Source organism: Podarcis cretensis (assembly GCF_951804945.1).
Source record: "Podarcis cretensis genome assembly, chromosome: 2".
Taxonomy (NCBI): Eukaryota; Metazoa; Chordata; class Lepidosauria; order Squamata; family Lacertidae; genus Podarcis; species Podarcis cretensis.
Genome location: NC_137171.1, coordinates 283,954 through 307,515, shown reverse-complemented (window position 1 = coordinate 307,515; position 23,562 = coordinate 283,954). Strand labels below are relative to the sequence as shown.

General features: G+C 42.9%; 1 protein-coding gene across 4 annotated transcripts in view; it reads left to right on the top strand.

The window, feature by feature from the left end:
* Nucleotides 1-23,562, top strand: part of SLC27A1 (solute carrier family 27 member 1) — a 57,020-nt gene that overhangs the window by 5,472 nt on the left and 27,986 nt on the right. For all 4 annotated transcript variants that reach the window (XM_079967825.1, XM_079967826.1, XM_079967824.1 and 1 more), the window contains 7 exons: nucleotides 4,365-4,532; nucleotides 12,236-12,630; nucleotides 14,023-14,184; nucleotides 16,131-16,200; nucleotides 17,289-17,380; nucleotides 17,524-17,633; nucleotides 20,014-20,223. In XM_079967825.1, the coding sequence (XP_079823951.1) occupies nucleotides 4,366-4,532; nucleotides 12,236-12,630; nucleotides 14,023-14,184; nucleotides 16,131-16,200; nucleotides 17,289-17,380; nucleotides 17,524-17,633; nucleotides 20,014-20,223 (1,206 nt within the window). In that variant the 5' untranslated portion in view covers nucleotide 4,365. Of the gene's footprint in view, nucleotides 1-4,364; nucleotides 4,533-12,235; nucleotides 12,631-14,022; nucleotides 14,185-16,130; nucleotides 16,201-17,288; nucleotides 17,381-17,523; nucleotides 17,634-20,013; nucleotides 20,224-23,562 lie in introns of those variants that run through there.

Genomic DNA, 23,562 nt, shown 5'->3' with positions numbered 1-23,562 from the left:
CCCGTTCCTTGTTCCTGCCTGACCCTGTCCTTGTAAGCTGCAGTGGCACTCCACAGCAGTGTTTCACCTCCCCACCTGCTCCTAGTTTTCAAGACTAGAAACATCTTTTTAAAAATGTACAGTGGAAGCTAAGGTTTTAGGGATGGTATTCTGTGTCCAAGTTATCAGTACAGTGGTACCTCAGGATGCGAACGGGATCTGTTCCGGAGCCCCGTTCGCATTCTGAACAGAACCTAAGACGTGACGGCATGTCTGCGCGTGCGTGGGTCGTGTTTTGTCGCTTCCGCGCATGTGCGTGATGTCATTTTGAGCATCTGCACATGCGCGAGTGGTGAAACCCGGAAGTAACGCGCTCCATTACTTCCGGGTTGCCGCGGAGCGCAACCCGAAAGCACTCAACCTGAAGCACATTCAACCCGAGGTATGACTGTATCTTGGGGCAGAAGTTTCTGGCCCTACTTAGCAGAATGAGCAGAAGGACCTTGAAACAGCAGGAGTGGCTTTATCACTTTTTGAAGTAAACAAAGCACATAATACACACTACCATCTAAAAAGGCTGGACATGATATTGGAAGACAGTCAAGCCCAGAGTCTAAAATTACCCAACTACCCTTCTGTTTGAACTAAAGTACACCCTGATTGTTATATAAGCAGCGATGAAAATTCATCAGGTAAATTTTGCACTTGCCTATCGGCCACCTGCAATCAAGTGAAGATGCCTGGGCACCAGGAGGGTGCCTGACATCTCCACCATCTGGAGGTGCATGCCTGGGAATCCTTGAGTCTTGACTGTTTTCACACACTAGCAACATGTCCTGTAGAATTGTATCAGTTCTTCTGCACAATCAGAATGAATTTCAGGAACCAACAAGCTGTATTGAAAAACATGGCTTTCGAGCCGGACGGCCTCAAAATGGCATCTAGGCATTCTGTTTTGGCAACTGTAACCCTGGCTTAAGGAGCCGTTAGGCACCTAACTTACATATCTGAGTTTCTAACACTGTATATAAGATGTTAGGTTTACTGGCTTTAGAATTAATATTCCTTTTTGTTATTACAATAATTATAAATAATTCAATCCAAATATCTGTATTGAAATATTTTTACTTTTTTTTAAAAAAAGAACTCCTCTCACCCCTTTAGTATGTGCTGTAATTTTTGCCCTTTGGCATTTTTTTCCATTTCACACTTGATCTTAGCCAAAAGGCTGAGTCGGATATCCTCAAGGTTCATTCAGGAACACACATTGTTACACCTTGCCCAGGTTTGTGTAAAACAACATTGTAAACATGTTGCTCATATTTCACCCCATAATGGTTTAGAACTTCCTAGTTCAGTTGTTTTGCTGTAGCAACCAGTACTGAAGTTGAAAGTCACCTTAAAAGTCAAAGGCTGCAATCTTAATGGATGTTTAATATGCTGAACATGGAACATACACCAGAGTAGGCATGCATAGTACAGTATTGAACTGTTCGTCTGTTATCCAAAGAATCTGCTTCAGGAAATCTCTCTCCTCAATATCCATTTTGTGAATTTTATTGATAGCATTTGGCTTTAACAGTAATAATATAACTTGCCCTTCAATCCCCAAATATACCAGGCTGAGGTGTGGCAGGATGCAGAATACAGTACACCCACAAGCACATAACACACCCAGTAGAGGAGAGATCTCACTGGTGAAAAACACTCCCTTCAGCATGGGATTTGAAAAGGTGGTCCCACCATATGGCTGGTGGGCGTGAGTCAGTTTGCTTCCCCATTGCTTGGATTGCTCTGCCAAATTAAAATCAGTCTAAACAATAGAAAATATCAAAATACCCACCAATCTTAATGAACATGTGTTTGTGAGCTGTAATCATGCTCTCACCATAGACACTGATATCAGAGCCCATGGCAGAGGCAATCCTTCAAGTACGCAGGAGCTGAAATCTGGTTAGGGCTTTAAATGTCAAACAGATGCTTTGATCAGAGTTGGATTTGTTAAAAGATCCAGTCTCTGTCTTTGAAATTCTCTATATGGCATTAGTCATCCTCCCTGTAAGTAGTGCTGCTATTTCATTTACCCTAAAATGCTAGGGAGCTGCATTTTATTTTGAAGCTGAAATGGGATGAATGATTGATGTTGTTTTTTGAAGCCAGGTTTTATTTTTTATTTTTTTTTTTTATTATTATTATTATTATTATTATTATTATTATTATTGCTATTGCTATTTAGTTAATGTAAGATTGTTTTAAAACAAAAGAAAAAAAAGTTAAATCTGAATTTAATAGAAACAGGCTAAAACAAGGACTACAATTGTTATCTTTTTAAACTGAATCCATGACTGTATCAAACACATGATCCCTAGTATAAAACACATTGAGGAAGCTGTACTTAAAGAAGGAACCCTAGGAAGATTATATTTTCAGGTACAGACTGTAAATGTGCACAACTGACACGCAGTATATTTATTATTAGGTTGAAAATTGTAACTAAGGACAAGCAAGTAAGTGTCCTCACAGGCCTTGGGATCTAGCTCCTGACTTTAGGAGATACAATCTTTTATCTTATCTAAATAATGTTCCTTGCCTATCATGGTGATTTTGTTTTTACTTTTTATGTCATTTAACTAGGTAAATAATGCAGTTTTCTTGGTGCATAAGCAGCATTTGCACCCTGCACCCCGACAGACTGTTGCTAACTATGTTATGATGGGATTGTATTTGAGTCTAGTCAAAGGAGTGTGTGTTGCAAGACAGTGTGCAAGACAGAAAATCAGCTAAATGAAAGTGTTCGAGCGTGCAGCTTTGTAGCAAAAACAACACTGATTCTCCTTTGTTCCCTTTTGCCACTCCTGTCTTTGTACCCTTCTAGCATGCCGTTCCCTACTTCTGGAACAATTTGCTCCTTTCTATTCGCCAAGTAACTTACTTGCTCATCCTGTTTCAAATCCTTCATTAAGCTTTCATTCACTCGTTCATAAAATGTGTTCTTTCTCCAAGCTTGAAGACTCAGGACTAAAAATGGATTTAAGTATATTCAGTGTGAAAGTTCTCACCTTGGCTACCTTAGCCTTCACTAAGTAAAAAAATGAAATGAGTATTTGTAACTTTTTGGAATGATACTCAGGCTTGTGCTTCAGTTAATGGACAGCCTTTCTGTTCATTACTTGCATCAGAACATAGTGTGCGGATGGCATTGTTAAATACCGATTTGTTGATCTTGGCGTTCACAAGAGAAGGAGGCAGTTTCCCTTGTCTTCAAGGTTTCTCAGTCAAGCCCAGCACCTTGAATTGTACCTAGAAAATATTCTAGTCTTTTGAGAGGTGCTACATATGGGATCAGAGAAAGTTTCGAGGCAGTGTTCAGTGGCAATCTAAAAAAAATATGGTTTGATGTACTCATAATTGAATATAATGCATAATTTTACATACTTTTAATCTTTTTCTTGCTAGGTCTTATTTCCTTACATGTCAGCATTTAAAGTTTCTGACCGGTTTTTTTTTAGATTGATTTCATGATATAGCCAATTTTCATAGTTTTAAATACCCCAAAACTGAAAACAAGTCTGCACTTTTGAAAAAACAACAACAACAACCCTGTAATCACCAATATTATTTTAGATTTTAAGATGAACTTTGTTTCATTATTTTTTTCTTTTACAGCTTTTCTTTTACAGCTATGGATTGTAGGAAAGTTGTACCCAGTAGCCATCCCACCCCCCGATGTCCAAAAAACGTAAAGTTTTGTTACAAGACATAAGAGAACCATAAATTTTATTCTTTGTTGAGAAAGAGCATGACTTTGCAATAATTTTCGCCATCAAAAACTTTTGATTGCATCGTGCCCTAACGCTGAAAATTTAGGTTTCCTAAACCTAGTTTTTCCACCAGAAAAGCTACATTTATACATTTTTTAAAGCCATTTATAAGATCTTTTGAGTGCTGGTGTATTTTTTCCTGAAATCCTCATCATGTTATTGATCTCTGTGTAAAAATTCAAAGAGATCTGATCATTGGTTATGGAGAAAAACAATAAAATGCACACAAGGCCGGGGATCTCAAGAGGGACAGAAACACAGATTTCACGAAATTTTGAAGTGCTATAAAATTAAAACCGTTTGAGATGGGGGGGATTAAGGGGGTTTCTTTCAACCATAAGGGAAGGGTGTACACCAAGTTTCATCAAAATCCGAGAAAGTGGGTGGCGTCACCATGTTGAACCGACGTGGAATGACCCCCGGCTAATCCTGGTTTAAGGAGCCATTTGGCATCTAGCTTATATATCTTGAGTTTCTAACACTGCTCAACTGCATACTTAATAAAATGTTGATGCAAAACAAATGAACTTAGTGGTTAACACTGCAGCCTATCTCTTTCTCTAGAATGCGTATGATTGGCGTTTGCACTGCCTCACTTGGTTCTCTTGGCCTGATGCGTTTTTTTGGCTTGGCCTGGTCATGGAGTATTGCAGTTGCTCTGGGCATTTACATTGGCACTGGTGGCTGGACATTTCTCCGGATCATCTTTAAAACAGCCTTGAGAGATCTCCTGTAAGTACAACTTCCTCTTGCATCGTAATGTGCTCGTTTGTTGTTTACATCAATCAGGGGTGGCCAACTTGTGGCACAGATCTGGCCCCTCATGCTGTGAGAAGTGGCTCACCACCCCTCTGATCAGGAAATTAAACAAAAGTCCACATAGAGGGTTTTTCTTTCTGATCTTTGCACTGAGCACCATAGAACTAAGATTGGAGCCTGATCTTTAAGAGTATAAAACACAACATTTCCAGACACTCTCATCCCAGCACTGGAGTGGTGAGGGTTGGCAATGCTGCATGTGCACATGAGTGTGGAGAATAAGAGAAAAAGATGAGTGTACTTTGTGGTTACATGTCTGGTGAAAAAACTGTGTTGTGAATGTGCTTGTGTAGCGAGTGCATGTGTGCTGCCTGTGTTGTGTTGTGCTGGATGCAGTCACAGGAAGCTCTGCACAGGGCATTAGATTAGCTGTGTTGCTGAGCCAAAAACCATGTTGAGTTCCATGCTGCCTTGTCTTTTCCTCTCTCCCTTTTGGTATCAGCAGTGACACAAGATGTTGGAGAGGTGGAAGAGCAATGCAGCCTCAGCCATGCTAGCTACTATTGGCTGTATTTGTAGTGAGCCTGTACGCACACATATCCTTTGGCCATGCCCAATGCTGCTTGGACAGTGGCTGACGCTCAGTGTGGCCCTCAGGCTGAAAAGGGTTTGGCACTTGTGCCATAAATAATAAAGGTGTTCTCACACCCGATAGACCTGTATATGGCTCAGTGTGCTAAGGACTTCAGTGGAAGTGGAACTTGTGCTAAATTGGATTTATTGCTGCTGATAAATCCAAAGATGATCAAGGTACAACATTCTAAATCTTCTGTTTATTCAGTCTTGTGTACTGTACTTATGAGGAAAGCGACCCAAGGTTAGTTTATCTGGGGACAAAGCTACGTTGAACGGGTCACCCACATGAATGGAAATACTCTTACTGTGAAATGAAACAGTGTGTGAAGCATTTGCTAGATTGCTTCAGAAGCAAAGTACCATACCATTCGTATACAGTGGTACCTCGGGTTAAGAACTTGGTTTGTTCCGGAGGTCTGTTCTTAACCTGAAACTGTTCTTAACCTGAAGCACCACTTTACCTAATGGGGCCTCCTGCTGCTGCCGCGCGATTTCTGTTCTCATCCTGAAGCAAAGTTCTTAACCCGAGGTACTATTTCTGGGTTATTGGAGTCTGTAACCTGAAGCGTACGTAACCCGAGGTAACACAGTACAACTGAAAGAGACAGCTCTCACTTCCTAAGACTCTAAGCTGTTGATATGGAAATACACAGTTAAAAGCAGATAAAATATTATTGATAAAATTCCATTCCTCAGCTGTTGTAACTGAGTGGTTAGAGGTAGATTTGGGGCTGAACTAAACGTTGTGAAAATCATTTTTCTGATTCCATTTTGAAAGGAAATGCTCCACAGGAGGCTGCGACCTTGAAGGGAGAACTAATTTGTGGTGGGTAGCAGGTGGGAGAGAAGGTTGCTTAAAGTTTTGTTAGCTATTTGTCTGCTCAAAAACATAAATGGTGTTAATGTGAAGAATTCTGAAACTACACATAGTGAGAAATGTTGAGAAATTCTACTCACCCATGAAGCTTGGGGCCCGGTCATCAGCGTAGCCAGGATCTTTGTTGGGGCGCAGGACTTTTGAAAGGGGGGCAGAGCCAATGTGATTGATCAGTATGTTAAGTATTTATATTGCTTTACTTGATCTGGGGGGGGGGGAGCAGCTTCCCCTTGGCTACATCCATGGGCCAGGTACTAATTCTTGGTCCAATGTACATCATGCTATTGTTGTGATAATAAAAGGAGATAAATCTCATTTGTATGCTTCAGAATCCAAATTAGATAAATTAAAAGTTTGAAAGGGGAAATAATTTTAAAGCCAAATTCAAATTCCTACTTGGAAATAACTTACACCTAGAAATTAACATGAATTCTGTGTGGAGTTTATGTGTATATATGGGTTTCTTGATCTTTGTTTTATTATTATTCAAAATATTTTCAATCTGCTCGCCACTGCAGGGTGGGGTACTATAATATAAATGAAAAACCACCAATGCAACCATATAAAAGAACAAATACAGTTGTACCTCGGGTTAAGAACTTAATTTGTTCTGGAGGTCAGTTCTTAACCTGAAACTGTTCTTAACCTGAGGTACCACTTTGGCTACTGGGGCCTCCCGCTGCTGCTGCGCCACTGCTGCGCGATTTCTGTTCTCATCCTGAAGTAAAGTTCTTAACCCGAGGTACTATTACTGGGTTAGGGGAGTCTGTAACCTGAAGCGTCTGTAACCCGAGGTACCACTGTACAAAAGAATCACAAGAGTGGCAGTAACAAGAAGAATCATCTAAACAACCATAGATGAGCTTTCTTGGTTGAAGATATAAACTGTGTGTTAGATCCATACTGCTCTCCTGTGTCCCTTGCTCTGTAATTGAAATTGACACCTATTTTCTTCAAGATTATATGTCCTTGAGATTCCTGTGTTGTCAATGGATTTAGGGCTGCTGCATTCTCAAAGATTGCTTCACTTCTTACAGGGGTTTTCAGTGTCCTCTGGATCTCTGCTTCCTCTCATTGCATGGCAAGTGAGAAATAACAGGAGAGAATAAAGCCCCCTTAAGAATGTGGAAAGTGCAGCTAAAGCTTGCAAAGACTCTTCTGTTTCTTTCCTGGCAGAGCTGAGGGCAGGGTCATTGTGACAGGCAAGCCTCGTTTGGTGAAATGCCAACAGCCTATTACTAAACCAGTCTCTCTTCTCCCCAGTCCCTCAAGACTCCTGCTTCACTCAGGAGGGATGTGTAGGATTTTTTTTTTAATGTTATTGATTTGTATTGGCGGTCTAATCCTCTGGGCAGTCTTCCTTAGATCAACAGCAAATGACATTTTTGGTACAGAATGTGTTTAGTGCAGCCCTGTTAGTCATGTCTTGATGCTGTGGCACTTATTATTATCTTCCTGATGAGTCTAAAAGGAATTCCTACTTCAAAATTGATCATAATTGTCCATTACAGTGGTACCTTGGTTCTCAAACAGCTTAGTTGTTGAACAAATCAGCTCCCAAAGACCGCAAACCCGGAAGTAAGTGTTCCAGTTTGCGAACGTTTTTCGGATACTGGATGTCCGATGCAGCTTCCTCTTGAGTGCAGGAAGCTCCTGCAGCCAATTGGAAGCCGCACCTTAGTTTTCAGACTGTTTCGGGAGTCGAACAGACTCCTGGAGCGGATTAAGTTCGAGAACCAAGGTACCACTGTACAATGGAAGATGTTTTAAATTATCCAAAAAACCAGAAAGATCTGTTACCCACACCAAAAAGTTGCTTTCAGTGTCTGGTATAGACTAAAAGTCAGGATAGCAGATAATTAACACAGCAGTCCTGAGTACAATTATGAAGCAGTGAGCTTCATTGAATTTGGAGGGGTTACCTTCTGATTAAGCATGCATTGTGCAGCAGTCTTAAAATACAATCCTATTCATACTTACTTTTAATCTCTGTTGGTTTACTCCTAAGCAAATATCCCTAAGGTTGTGCTGCTAGTGGTGGTGTACATCTTTTATCCAATTTTTGTCAATATAATTCTTAATGTCTCATAACCCTGACTGGATGGGAGGTATGCAATATAATTTGCTTTGAGTCATCTTTAAGAGCCCTTCTACAAATGAGTTAATTTTGCTTGCTCCTTGTTGCTTTCAGACACAAATTGAACCTGAAAACACAGCATTTAAATTGCAAAGTGTTCCTCCTTTCTCCACTCCCTTTTGTTCCCTTTCTGATTCACCTTGCCCATTCATCAAAATGGGCACAAACTACAGGAAAACTTTCTGTAATAAAGTAAATGAAAATTAGTAGTGATTTTTTTCTGTGAAATGCTGTAGTTCCAGCATATGTTACAATTTTTAATCAAATGTTTTGAATACAGCACTTGATTTTTAAAATGAAGTATTGGGGCTCAGGTCTGTTTGGGTGCTCTACCATGTCCACTGCAAGGAGACATTTTTACTTTAGTTGCACTAGTTGACTGACATGTTTTAATACATTATGAAGCTGTTTTATACTCTAACTTGTTGCAGCTTCCTGATTTCTTGGGCAGAGGTAATGCTTTTGAACCTGCACCTTCTGAGTGCACATCGTGTATTCTGCTGGCTGGGTTGTGTCCCGTCTCCATGCTTGGTTGGGAATGAAGGACATTCTGTAAATGATTTCCTCTGTTGTATATTATTTCATATATACTATTTACAAATTGGGACAAAGCCACAGAAGGGAGGGTTTGGTGCCAAGTGGACCTTGTTAAAAGATGCTGGAAGTGTTGTCAGGCTGTAATACTAAGACCAACAGCATCTACAGTCCCCCTTCCACCTAATGCACCAATGGAGGCTTGCAATGACATGCACAACTTAATTCTGTGCATGGCAGCTGCACGTTGCAGGCCAGAAACCAATGTGTACCTTGTTTCAAGGGGCTACTATGAGCCTAATTCTTGTGCCCTAAGATTATAAGAGAATCTAATGAAAAATTTGCAAGTGTTAAAATCTCTGTTTTCAAGCTTTCAGATGCAAAGAAGTTTTTTTAAAATATACAGGCCCAGTGTTTAGGGGTTGGAATTTTGTGCTCTTTTGCTTCTTTTATAGCCTCTTGCCCTATTCCTATCTCCCCTCCTCTTCTGCCACTTGTTTAGTCATTTTCCTCTTTCTGTCACAGCACATGTCTAAAGACATTCCAGACTGCAAATCTGAAAACATTAGACTCGGAATGAAGTGGCAGTTTCATGCAAAATACGAACATTTTTCACAGGATTGTAGCCAGTGTTAGTTCTACTCAAAGTGGATCCATTGAAATTAATGAACAGGACCAACTTAAGCCTACTCTAGGTGGATACAACCCATGGTTCCCCCCCCTGACCCCCCCCCCCCCGGTTCTATATGTAAACTACTCTAAGATGTAGGCATAGAGAAGCGAAGGACTGGCCTGACCATGGAGTGATGTGTGGACTTACGAATGACTGTTCTATCCTGTTCTGTCCTGACGTCACATATGACATTGTGAGGAGCCAGGGGGCAGAGCCAAATGCCCTCTGAAAATGGAGGAGGCCCAGCCCCCTCAAAAATACATTCAGGGGGCCAAAACTGCCTCAGCCCCTATGGTTTTATCTCCATCCTTGGTTCTGCAAAGAGCTATATGGACCGAGAGATCTAGGGAATCATACATGTCTGCTTGTATATATTCTGCACTAATCTGATGGGTGAGAAATTCCCGTGTCAATTAGGAGTTTAGTTTCCTTTGGATGAGAGAGAACCAGACACTTAGTGTCCTTTTGTAACCACTTGCTTCATTTACACATATACAAGCAGACCATGATAGAGGCAGGAACATTCCTAGAAACAGACAGCACAGCTGAAATAGGAACGGTTTCAGCCAGATCCAAGGCTTGGCTCTTGTTAATTTTAACGTCAACTACAGTTCACCTAGAAGCCAGCTCCCAGGGACCGAGGACTCTTCAGCACCCCCTAAAATATTTAAGGCAGCCAGGCCCACCCAAAGTTGATGGGCATTGCCATTCAAATGGTGTGGGTGCACTGCGTCTTGTGATCAAATATATGGGGCAGGGCATACTTGGCCCCCCTCCCCAATGTTTTATGCAAGTTGACACTCCTGACAGCTCAAAATATTTTTTTTTCAAATTCAAAACTACATATTGGCTCCAAATGCTCTCTGTTCCTTCCCATTAGCTGGAGATTGTTACCTTCTGAACTCTTATGGTGTATTATGGTGTGTTCAAAGGTATAAAAACATTCCCAGCTATCACAGAACTAGAAGTCTTTTGTTTTAAACCCCTAACCTCCAAATGCAACACTTCATTAAAACAATTCACAGTAAGATAGCCAAACTTGAAACAATTTATCTGGAAGATGTTGTTGTAGAATTTTTTCCCCTGAGTTTCCGAAATCTCCCACGTAACACTTGGCATTAAATAGGCAGGGTGGGATACCACAGACCATTGCTTCTTAGTATTCCAAAATGTGAGTTAAGCAGGAAGCAGCAAAGAGGCAGCTATACATTATCTCACAGTGAATGAAAAAAAAACTTTATTTGTATGTACTTGTGTAAGAAATACTTAACATTCAGCATGTCTTTTTGGTTTGTAGAGTGCCCCTCCTCAACTTTGGCTAGAACCAGATTTTAATTTCAATACAGGGATGTCCAACTCCCAAGAGACTGCAATCTACTCCCAGAATAAAAAACTGGCAGTGATCTACCCATGGGGGGGGGGGGGAGAGACCCAAAGTTGGTGAGCTTTTTTTAGGCGGGAAACCAAAAGCTCTTCTGTTTTTGTGGGGGGGGGGGCATGCCATAAATCACTAACCAAACAATAAACCGGCCAGCAAAAACTCCGTCTTCTGTTTTTGCAATTGTGTGCAAATGAAGGACAGAGAGAGGGGGCGGGGCTGGATGTTCTTTTTACCCCGCGGAGGAAATTGAGCCGGCGATCGACTGCTATCAACTGGAGATCGACCTATCGATTGCGGTCGACCATTTGGGCATCCCTGCAATAGACAAATGCCTTTCTGCATTGACAACAGACTCTGTTTCATGCAGATAATTTTGAACCATTGGTGCTCATAAGCTAAGATACCAGGAGCTATAATATCTAAGGGTTCAGCCTTTGAAAGTCTTGAGTGTTGGGAATTGTTAATTGAGGGTGGATTGTGGCACAAGTTCCCAGTACAGTAGTTTAAATTGTTGCTTCCTTTGAAGCATCAAGTGCCAGTAGCTGTCAAGACATAAATATACTTGGTTAGATGAACTGAGGATATTTATGTCTGTATGCTGCAGCTGAGGGCAGAACAAGTCCAGAACGTGATATTGGGCATAAAGGTCAGCTTCCTCAAGAATACTGGCTTTTTAAAAACAAAAACAAATTTCTAGCCCTTATGACTGAAGATGTGATTCCACCTAAACATTAGGAAGAACTTTCTGACAGTAAGAGCTGTTCGACAGTGGAATTTGCTGCCAAGGAGTGTGGTGGAGTCTCCTTCTTTGGAGGTCTTTAAGCAGAGGCTTGACAACCATATGTCAGGAGTGCTCTGATGGTGTTTCCTGCTTGGCAGGGGGTTGGACTCGATGGCCCTTGTGGTCTCTTCCAACTCTATGATTCTATGATTGAAGATGCGTGGCTGACACTTGATGAAATCTCAAGAAGCCAGAGAGGTGTGTGACTACATTTTTCACTGGTTGGGAAAGTTTGTATGCTGTGACTAGCTCTTCGCCTCTCCCTCTCCACAGGCCTATTAAAGTCTAAAATGTGCAAAATAGTGAAAACAAACTTGTATTATTAAGTTCTCAAAGTAAGGAGGGTGAATGCATACTTAGCTGTTCTCAAAGTAAGGAGGGTGAATGCATACTTAGCTGCGTGTAGAATTTAGATTGCTTAGATGCAGAAATTTTATTTATTTATTTATTTATTTTGTATGAAGTAATTTTGGCATGGAACTGACTGTGGGTCAGGCACAATATAAGTAGCTCCTTAAATGAAGTTAATATCTGTGAAATCTGTATCTTGAAGAATGAGTATCTGGACAAGACGATACTCTGGTATATTGCTGCCTTTCCCTCTGAGCAGGGAGCATTGTGTTAAGTGCTATTGTAACTAGATTTTCCTTGTTGCAGGGGGCTGTCGGTGCTCATACAGGTTAAATATAAATTGTACTGGCACCGGAAAGCCAAGAGCAATGTCCCCAAGATATTCCAGGATGTGGTCTGCCGACATCCAGAAAAAGTGGCCTTTATCTATGAAGCTACTGATGAGAAATGGACTTTCCGGCATCTGGATGAATATTCTAATGCTGTGGCCAACTTCTTCTACCAGCAAGGCTTTCGAGTTGGTGATGTCATTGCCATCTTTATGGAGAGTCGACCTGAGTTTGTAGGCTTCTGGCTAGGGATGGCCAAAGTGGGCATCGAGGCGGCCCTCATCAACTTCAACTTGCGTCTTGATTCTCTGACTTACTGTGTGAAAACATCAGGGGCAAAAGCCATCATCTTTGGCGGAGAGCTGTCAACAGGTGGGATTCCATTTGGTTTGCTGCTCCTTAAGCACTTCTTGTTTTACTCAGAGGAACTACACTTTTGTTTTGTGAGGAGGGGGAGAAGATTGATTTCTCTGGAGGAAATACTTGAAAGCTACTCACTTCCTCTGGTGTCCAACTGAAGATCTTCAATTGCACAGTAGTAATTTGGCTCTTAGTAATATTTGCCAAGGTTGAACTGGTTGATCTGTTACAGAATGGGTCATCTCAAGGCAGTGCTAACATGTCCATCATTTCCTTGGTGCCAGAAGTGGGAGCAGGTTTCTCTTGCTCTCTCCTCTGTGTGTACTGTGCAGAAGCCAGTGTGGTCTGGAAGTAGAGGCAGAACGGTAGATTGGTGTCAAGGGGCTTCTCAGACCCTAATCCTCCACTCATCCACCCATCACCCACCTGGCCCCCAAAATGGACATTTAGCTTCAGTCTTCTGCTAGGAGGAGCACAACTATATTCATTAATATTTTAATTATGTTGACATTTTCTATGCACCATTCAGTAAAACACACAGGGCAGTGTACAACCACAACAGTACATATATAGAAACACTATTAGAATAAAATGGCTTTTATAAAGGATACCTCAAAAACTTTCCACACAAGCCTGTTTAGGTTTTAAGATCCTCACCAGAAGAATCCCTACTGTTGTCCCTTCATCATATGAGGCAATATGCCTGTAAAAAGGCATTTTTGGTTGTGGTTCCTTGTCTTTGGATTTCACCCCTCAGGGAATCTCACCTAGTCCCATCTCTGATATCTTTCCCATCTTTTTACAGGTTGTTTAGTTTGACTGATGCATTTATTGTACTCTTACAATGCTCTTCTGTTGTATTGTATCAATCTTTATTGATGCTATATTGTTTATGAATGCTGCAAATTGTTTTGGGAGGTTTTATACTTTAAAAGCTGCAGAAAGTAGCAATTTAAAAAGACCCCCCCCATCAGCATTGGTAGAAAGATCTCTAGTGCAAATGGCAGGATACAAATACTTTAGTATATCTTCTGTATATCTGCAGCAGGTGGGTTTGTGTGCCTGTGGCCTTTGTTGCAGGGAGTAGGTGTGTGTGTGTGTGTGTGTGTGTGTGTGTGTGTACCATTCCTAGATAATGGTAGCAAGGACATGCTAGGTGTGGTTCCAGGGAATTGCTGTTGGGAAAGCTAGCCTGCATCTTTTCTTGCATGCAGTTAGCATAATTTGAATATTATTATTGTAAGCATGGCATGAAAATTTACATTTGGGTTTATTGTTCTTTTGACATAAACAGAATTCCCACAAGCTGTAGTTTGGCATCTTCTCAAAATTAGATTCTGAAAACTCTTTGCCCTTGGGTACCTACTGTTTTGAGCTTCTTGTAAGGCTGACTATGTTTTGCAGCAATATCTGAAGTGAATGGGACATTGGGGAAAAATATGGTCAAGTTCTGCTCTGGAGACTTCAAACCTGAATTGGTTCCTCCAGGCACCAAACACCTGGACCCTCTTCTGGCTAAGGCATCAACATCTCCTCCAGCTCAGGTTCCAGCCAAAGGATTAGATGGTATGTTTCCATACAGCCACACGCCTTTCCCTAATGAATCAGGTTATCTTGCATAGTCCAGCAGGAGCGTCTGACAGATACTGATTCACGGGACCTTTCATCATGTTACTAGATGTCTCAGCCAGCACCTGTCCTAGTTTCAGGAAGGCATGGAAATTGAAAGCTTATAACCTCAGGGCTGTTTGCTGAGTCAAAAGAGTATAACTGCATCTTGCAACCTGGGCTGTGGGCCACCACAGGTCACTTTTACTGGCACAGAAGCCCTTCTGCTTATTGTTCTGTTCTGTTTTTTTCAGAACAGCTGTCTCGGAGACAAGTAGTTTGCCAAGATGATGATGATAATTTATTATTTATACCCTGCCCATCTGGCTGAGTTTCCCCAGCCACTTGGGGTGGCTCCCAGTCGAGTGTTAAAAACAGTACAGCATCAGACATTAAAAACTTCCCTAAAGAGGGCTGCCTTCAGTTGTCTTTTAAAAGTAAAATAGTTGTTTATTGCTTTGACATCTGCTGGGAGGGCGTTCCACAGGGCAGGCGCCACTACCGAGAAGGCCCTCTGCCTGGTTCCCTGTAAACTTACTTCTCGCAATGAGGGAACCGCCAGAAGGCCCTCGGCGCTGGATCTCAGTGTCCGGGCTGAACGATGGGGGTGGAGACGCTCCTTCAGGAATACAGGACCAAGGCCGTTTAGGGCTTTAAAGGTCAGCACCAACACTTTGAATTGTGCTCGGAAATGTACTGGGAGCCAATGAAGATCTCTCAGGACCGGTGTTATGTGGTCCAGGCAGCCACTCCCAGTCACCAGTCTAGCTGCTGCATTCTGGATTAATTGCAGTTTCCGGGTCACCTTCAAAGGTAGCCCCACATTGCAGTAGTCCAAGAGGGAGATAACTAGAGCATGCACCACTCTGGCGAGACAGTCCGTGGGCAGGAAGGGTCTCAGCCTGCGTACCAGGTGGAGCTGGTAGACAGCTGCCCTGGGCACAGAATTAACCTGCGCCTCCATGGGCAGCTGTGAGTCCAAAATGACTCCCAGGTTGCGCACCTGGTCCTTCAGGGGCACAGTTACCCCATTCAGGACCAGGGAGTCCCACACACCCGCCCGCCCCGTGTCCCCCCAAAACAGAACTTCTGTCTTGTCAGGATTCAACCTCATTCTGTTAGCCGCCATCCATCCTCCAACCGCTTCCAGACACTCACACAGGATATTCACCGCCTTCACTGGTTCTGATTTAAAAGAGAGGTAGAGCTGGGTGTCATCTGCATACTGAAAAACACCCAGCCCAAACCCCCTGATGATCTCTCCCAGTGGCTTCATATAGATATTAAAAAGCATGGGGGAGGGGACGGAACCCTGAGGCACCCCTCAAGTGAGAGCCCAGGGGTCTGAACACTCATCCCCCAACACCACTTTCTGGACACGGCCCAGGAGAAAAGAGCGGAACCAATGTATAACAGTGCCCCCAGCTCCCAGCCCCTCTAGACGGTCCAGAAGGATGTTATGGTTGATGGTGTCAAAGGCCGCTGAGAGATCCAGCAGAACTAGGAAACAGCTCTCACCTTTGTCCCTAACCCACCGGAGATCATCCCTTGATGAGGCCTGAATCCCGATTGGAAGGGATCCAAATGGTCCGCATCCTCCAGGCATGCTTGGAGTTGTTCAGCAACCACCCGCTCAATCACCTTGCCCAGGAATGGTAGATTTGAGACTGGGCAATAGTTGGCCTTACTGGCCGGGTCTAAAGATGTTTTTTTAAGAAGCGGTTTAATGACCGCCTCTTTCAGCAGGTCTGGGAATGCTGCCTCGCAGAGGGAAGCATTCACCACACCGTAGAGCCCATCACCCAGCCCTTCCTGGCTCACTTTTATTAGCCAGGATGGGCAAGGATCAAGGAGACAAAAGCTGAATGTCTCACTCATGCTCCACTTCTGTATTTTCTTCCTAGATCGGCTGTTCTACATCTACACCTCTGGCACAACTGGAATGCCCAAGGCTGCCATTGTGGTGCATAGCAGGTGAGGAGCATCAACGTGACTGTCCTGGGAACTTAGTCTGCCAATGTTCAGTATAGTTTTTAATTTGTGATTATTATTTTTTAATATGTACACAAATATCCAAGAAGCACTACTGGACAGTAGGTTGCCAGACACTTGTCTTTACAGCTGTCTTCTTGGAAGAAGGCATAACATTTCCTTCCTGTCTTTGAATAATTGAGAGGAGGCAGCAGGAGCAATGAAATGCAGCTTGTGCAGCTTTCTGATATTGTTGGGCCCATTGCACCAGATGTGTGTTGCATCTCCTCCCCACTTCCCATTGTATACATAGTCACCCTTAGGATAGTGACCCTGTGCCTAATCACATATACAAATGTAGGAAGCTATGTTATATCAAGCCAGGCCATTGGTTTGATTATGGACTGCAGTTCCTTCACAGAGAAAAAGTAAGAAACGCTGAGGGCCAGGTGGAAATGAATTCCATAATAATATAAAACACTGAGAGTGTTATCTATGGAAACAGGGCTACCTGAGAGAATTTGATTTCTCCTCTTGTAGTGTGTGGGTGGGTGTGGGGGACTATTTTGGATCTTATGGATAGAAATCATGCAGGAGCCTTCATCATGGGGTTAGTACCTTCTGCAACTTTTTCCTTAGATGTACCTGTGAACAAGAAATAGGATCCTGAAAATAGTCTCCTTTGTTACATTGCCTGCATGTTCTTGTGTTGTTGCTTTAGAAAGTCAGCTTATGTGAGCTGAAATTGTCCTTTTTACCAAATACTTTCTTCTTGCTACTGAGAGAGTACTGAGAGCCAGTGTGGTGTAGTGGTTAAGAGCGGTAGTCTCGTAATCTGGGGAACCGGGTTCGCGTCTCCGCTCCTCCACATGCAGCTGCTGGGTGACCCTGGGCCAGTCACACTTCTGTGAAGTCTCTCAGCCCCACTCACCTCACAGAGTGTTTGTTGTGGGGGAGGAAGGGAAAGGAGAATGTTAGCCGCTTTGAGACTCCTTAAAGGGAGTGAAAGGTGGGATATCAAATCCAAACTCTTCTACTGCTAGATAGTATTAAGTGACCTAAATTCATACATGCTTTTTGTTTCCTTGCAGATATTACCGAATAGCAGCTTTTGGTTATTATGCCTACAGAATGACCCCCAATGACATAATCTATAACTGTCTACCACTGTATCACTCAGCAGGTAGGCCATAGTTCCTGCTGCTTGTTTTTGTTATGGAGGCTTGCTCTGGCATTGCTGGGGGCACTCTGTTGTTTAAAGATGATGCTGTCCTCCAGGTTCATGGCAAACCCGCCATGCTGACAACCTTTCTCTCTTTCTCTTAGGGAATATCATGGGTGCTGGCCAGTGTGTGATCCATGGCCTGACTGTAGTGATTAGGAAGAAATTTTCTGCCAGTCGCTTCTGGGATGACTGTGTGAAATACAAGTGCACAGTAAGGAGAGCCCCAAACTCTGCTTGTAGGCACCAGAGTTTTGTAGGAGGTGGGAGCAAATGCATTTGTGGGGAGGGTCTGCTTGGAAAGAAAGCTCCAGCTCAAAAAGATCAAGAAGACCCTTTAACAGGAATGAAATCAGAAATTACCTTGAGGTAAATGGGGTACTCCAAATGATATGTGTGCAGTAGTTCCTTGCAAATCCCTGTTTCAGCTGGATTTATAAGATCCCAAAGCTGTTTCAGTCACTGAAGGGCAATTGGTATTGACACATTAAACATTGTGGATGTTCCTGTGATCCAGAGTACTTGGGTTCTCCTGAGCAGAAATAATTAGGAAGGGTTCCCATCCAAATATTGTGATCTGTACCCACCCTAAACCTTTGTAGGTGCCTGTTGGATAGCTAAAGCTAGTTTTTATTGACAAGAGACGCCCATGGACAGGCAGGAGTCATTCAAACCCTGGTGGTTTGTAGGTGCTAAAGTGAATTAGTTACACACCCAAGTCATGATGAGGCTGTGGTGGAAAGTCCAACTATCATCCTTCCTGCATCTCAGTGGATTATGTCCTGTGGTTCAGAACTCTCTGTCTCACTCTGCCACTCCTAATGGCACTTGGGGATCTGCTACCTGAGGCAGCCACTTCACTTTACCTCATGAATAGCCACCTCTGAATAGAGATGGACAGTCTCTTGTCCCTTTATTGGAGGTGTGGCAATGAGTTAAGTCGAATACATAGCTGCTGGCCCTTGTCTTCCAGAACTGCATTTGACGCCAGTGCCTGGCTAGCAGCTTCATGTGCTTCTTGCTTTCAGAATTTCCTTGCAAAGGAAGATTCCAGCAGGGAATCCCTTGACCGTTTGCCCTCCCATTCCAGATACAGTGGTACCTCCAGTTGCTGATGGGATCCATTCCAGATGTCCTGAGGTTTTTGCAACCGGAGAGACTGCTTCCGCGCATGCACGCTCGGCAAAAACCCGGAAATATACTTCTGGGTTTGCCGCTTACGTATCCCGAAGTTTACGTAACCGGAAGGATACGTAAGCGGAGGTACGACTGTGTAGCTATATTGGGTAACACGGAGAGGCTTACATAGTGAGAAAGCTAATCCCAGTTCTAACACTCCTGCTGCTGCCAGTGTCTTGTGTGACACTCATCAAGGAAAGTGCTGGATTGATTTTTCCTCTCCCCTGTTGCATTGATCAAGAACTGATTCTTTAAGCTGACCTCATCTCCTAGCATTTCCTTGTAGTGCTAGGCTTCACTTATTCTTTGAAGTGCTGTGCATATTTATTGATTTATAAAAAGTATTTGTAGACTGCCCCACCGTATAGAATTCCAAGGTCACCACCAGGCATAACACTGGACCGGGTGAAATGTCTGACTTCCTTGTAGTACTGTGTCAGAATTGTGTCTGAGCAATAGGTAACTTTTGTGGCTATTTCCAAGACAATATTGCATTATATGGTTGCATTACTATGGATTTGGTTTGAATGTGCCCTTGCATGTGAACGTGTAGCAGCACTTATGCTTCCTCCTCTGATTCTCTTAGTTTTACTGTAGGCCAAGTGGTTAGAATAACTTTACTAAATCTTACTAGTCAATCGCATTTTCATTAATAGATTTTATATTCATATGAATTAAAATATTGCTCTGAAGACAAAAGCATTCCTTCATCTTATGATACATGGACGTATTGCAGCAGGAAGAGTCATTTGTTCTCAGAAGAGTCATTTGTTCATGTGTGAGAGAAGAAGGGGAATGCCTTGCATTCTTAGAAAGAGCAGCAGCCCATGGTTTGTAAATGCCATGGCACCTTTCTAAATAATAAAAATAGAATAAAATACAGGATCAAAATAAGTAAAAACAACAACAGCAAAACAATACTCCCACAGATACTAATCAGCAAAAAGCCTGGTTGAAGAAGAGTGTTTTTCCTGGCACTTAAAAATATATAATGAAGGGGCAGGCAAACCTCCCTGGGGAGAGTATTTCACAAATGGGGAGCCTCTTCATCGGAGACCTGTTCTTGTGTTGCCACCTCTGGACCTCTCGTGGAGGAGGCGCATGAAGAGGGCCTCAGATGATGAACACAGAGTCTGGGGTGGTTTATATGAAAGCTAATCAATTAAAGCTTTCAGTCATTCAACCATGCAGTATTTTCTGAACGAATGGACTCGTAATACATCCCCCCCCATACTTAAAGTAGTAAAAATATTTTTTATATACAGATCAACTTATGCCCATTTTCTCCTGAAAGTAATCAGAAAAACAGATATCCTTCTTCTGTCTCTTCAAAAGTTCTGGAAATGTTGCATTTTGACCTAATTTTCTAAAGAGTTTAGTAATCTTTCAAATCTAGTCTGTCTTGTTCTTCTTAGATTATCCAGTATATTGGGGAGATCTGCAGGTATCTGCTGAACCAACCGGTGCGGGAGGCAGAGAAACACCACCAAGTGCGACTGGCAATAGGAAATGGTTTGAGGCCTACCATATGGGAAGACTTCACCCAACGCTTCCAAATTAAACAGATTGGGGAATTTTATGGGGCTACAGAGTGTAACTGTAGCATTGCTAATTTGGATGGAAAGGTATGTTAAAGGGCTGCCATGGCAATATATATTTGGGAGGCGTCTGTAATTTATTCTTTATTTTGAAATAGTTTTAGGCTGCTTTTTTGGGCTATTCCTGTCCAGACTGGCTTACAGTCATAAAACAACAACAAAGAAATGGTAATATAATATTGGGGGGGGGGAACAATCTCCTCAAAAGAATAACTAGGTCAGGATAACATAATTCTATGTAGCCACAGTCTAATTAAAGTGACTCCTAGAAAGCCATTTGAAAGAGAGATTTTCAAGGCCTTCTGAGATCCCTGCAGGAAGCAGACTCAGTGAGGCATATATGTGTGATATATATTGGTTTGTGTTAATCGGCCTGAACAACAATTCTTACTCATGCAGGATGGGAGTGGGCAATATGGCCTGATGTCAAGTGGGGGTCGGGGTGGAGTGCCTGGAGGGAGAGAAGGAAGCTGTGAATAGAAAAATGGAGGGCGGGGAACACAAGATGAAGGAAGTGGTGGAAGGAGGGGAAGGGAAGGCAAGTGATTAATTCAGATCTCTGGCAAGTGTAATCCATCCCTCTCCTTCCATCCATCCCTCTCCCTCTCCATTGGGAGGAAAGGAAGGAGGAGGGGAAGAGAGGGGGAGGGCCTCCCCTGGCCTCGGCCTCAGGCACTGACAGCATGTGGTCCCTGACAATGACCCTCAAGGGAAGGTGGCCCTTGACAGAAAAAAGATCCTGCCCCCTTACGTTGGGGCTGGATAGTGCCTAGCCTACTTGTGGCATAGGCTCACAGAGCCTAATCTCTGCAGACCCTTCCATGTGCAAGCTCCATTTCTGAAGAGTGTTAATTGGAAGCAACTCTCTCCCCCCCCCCCATACACAAACAGCTGCAACTTTTTATGTAGCTCCAACCATCTGCCAGAAGAAACGCAGCCCCATTATAGCACAGGGCTACATGCAAAGTCATATCAAGTTGCTGTGAACCATGCAGCAAGATGAATATGCAGTGGTTTAAGTAACCCAAGAAGTGACTGGATTAGTGGGGAAATCCCTTCAGACAGCAGGTCATTGCTAGATGTGACAGGAGTTTGTAGACTGACGTCAGAAAGGACAATTTTACTGATATACTCTGCTTACCACTGTCCGGACTGGTCATAATAATAATAATAATAAGAAGAAGAAACTTCTGGAGGCGGCGCCATCGGCAATGGCGGATTCCCTCTAGCTTAGAGGGAGAAAGCCCTGCAGAAATCGGGTCCTCCGCTACAGCGTAGCGGGGACCCTCTCAAAAACCACAGGCGGGTGAAGCCTGCGACCATGGGACTCGGCGGGCACCTGTCCCATTAAACTTTAATTAGTTTAATGCAAAGTAAATGTCCGGTGCGCTTCCATCGTCTCAAGTCCCATTACAGCAGAGCATTTCGCGCAGCAGTTTAAGAAGGGCAGGAGAGGCAGTATTTCTTTTCAAAGAGGAGTCTTGGAGCAAGCGGTTTTGGAACTCAAAGGAAGGTTTATTTACAAAAACAAAAAACCCGGCGACGAACCACACATATCAGCAAATACGCCCAAAAGGGGAGAAGGGAGGAGCAAACACACGGGAGACTATTTATACAAACTCATGTTCCTGGAAGCCTAATGACTTCCAGCTGCTCAGTGATTAGAGCGTTTCTGCTACCTTTTAACCCTTTGATAGCAACACCCCCTCTCACTCGTAACAGTGAGCTGTACCAACCTTAATTCAAATTTAAACCTGAACAGAAACATTTATGAGATTGCGGACTCAAAGCTTTCGTAAAACCGTCTGCGAGATTTTCTTGGCTTGGACAATACTTTAGTTCAATTAAACCTTGTTTTACACTTTGGCATACATTTTGATAACGGATATCCAAGTGTTTTGTGTGTGCCTTGAATTGACCTGATTTAGCTAGTTTAATACAAGGTTGATTGTCTTCCCACACTCTGATAGGTAGGGAACATTCTCCAAACAATTCTTGTACCAGTTGCTTATAAAATTCCAGTTCTCTACATACATCTGATAATGCATTAAACTCAGATTCAGTTGAACTTAAAGCTATAAGTGACTGCTTTCTTGATCTCCAACCAATTAGTGCATTTCCAAATTTTATCGCCATTCCTGACACTGATTTTCTATCTGGTCCAGCATCTGCCCAACTATTGTCGGCCCAACATTCAAGTTGTGTGCTGCCCTCTGCTGATAGTTTTAAGCGAAACCTTTTGGTAGTTTGGAGATACCTTAAAACTCTTTTTACTCCTTGCCAAGCATGCATTGATGGTTTTTCAGCTTGTCTACACAGCATGTTGACAGCATATGTTATATCGGGCCGAGTCCACTGTGCAATGTGGAGTAGACTGCCTATCGCTGACTGGTAAACCCCGGGATTAGAGAACTCTGCCTGTTGCTCGGCTTGAGCATCCTTTATGTAACTTAACTCCATTGGGGTTTTAACACCAGCACAGTTGTCCATTTTAAACCTTTCCAGCAACTGCTGGATCTTAGCTTCTTGGCTAAGCCAATAGTTCCCATTTTCATCTTGCTGAATTTTAATTCCTAGATAAACAGATACATTGCCTAGTGATTTTATCTGAAACCTTTCTCCAAGCTTTGTGGCAAATTGTTGTGCAAGTTTATCATCCTTTCCACTGTATAATAAATCGTCAACAAATATCAAGACTGCTTCTTGTTCACATCCCGAGCCTTTTAGATAAAGACACGCATCTGCTGCGCTCTTTCTGAAGCCCATGCTCTCTAGAGCATCGTTTAAGCAGGAATTCCAATTACGGGCAGACTGTTTCAACCCATAAATGGATTTGTGTAGGCGCCAGACCTGGTTTGGCTTGTCTCCTTCAAAACCCGGTGGTGGTGTCATATAGACTTCCTCCTGTAAGTCTGCATTTAAATAAGCCACATTGACATCAAAATGAAACAGCTTATTTCCCTTTTTAGCTGAAGAGGCTAAAAGCATTCTTAGTGACTCCGATCTTGAAGTAGGGGCATAGATTTGAGAATAGTGAACACCTTTGCGCTGTGAAAACCCTTTTGCAACTAGTCGGGCTTTATATTGCAACTCTTCAGTAGTTGTGGGCTTTAAACGATATACCCATCGACAACCTACAGCTTGTTGCCCTTTCGGAAGCTCTGTACTTGTAAACACACCGAGAGACTTCATTGAAGCCATCTCTTTTTCCATTGCTTCCTGCCACTTTACGGCTTCTGAGCTTGGAAGCTGTTGTACTTCCATATAGCTATCTGGCTCACACTGTGCCATATTTACGTATACACTTGTCACCTTAAACCGCTCTGGTGGCTTGCCCTTTGTGGCACGGTTTGACCTGCGCAATTG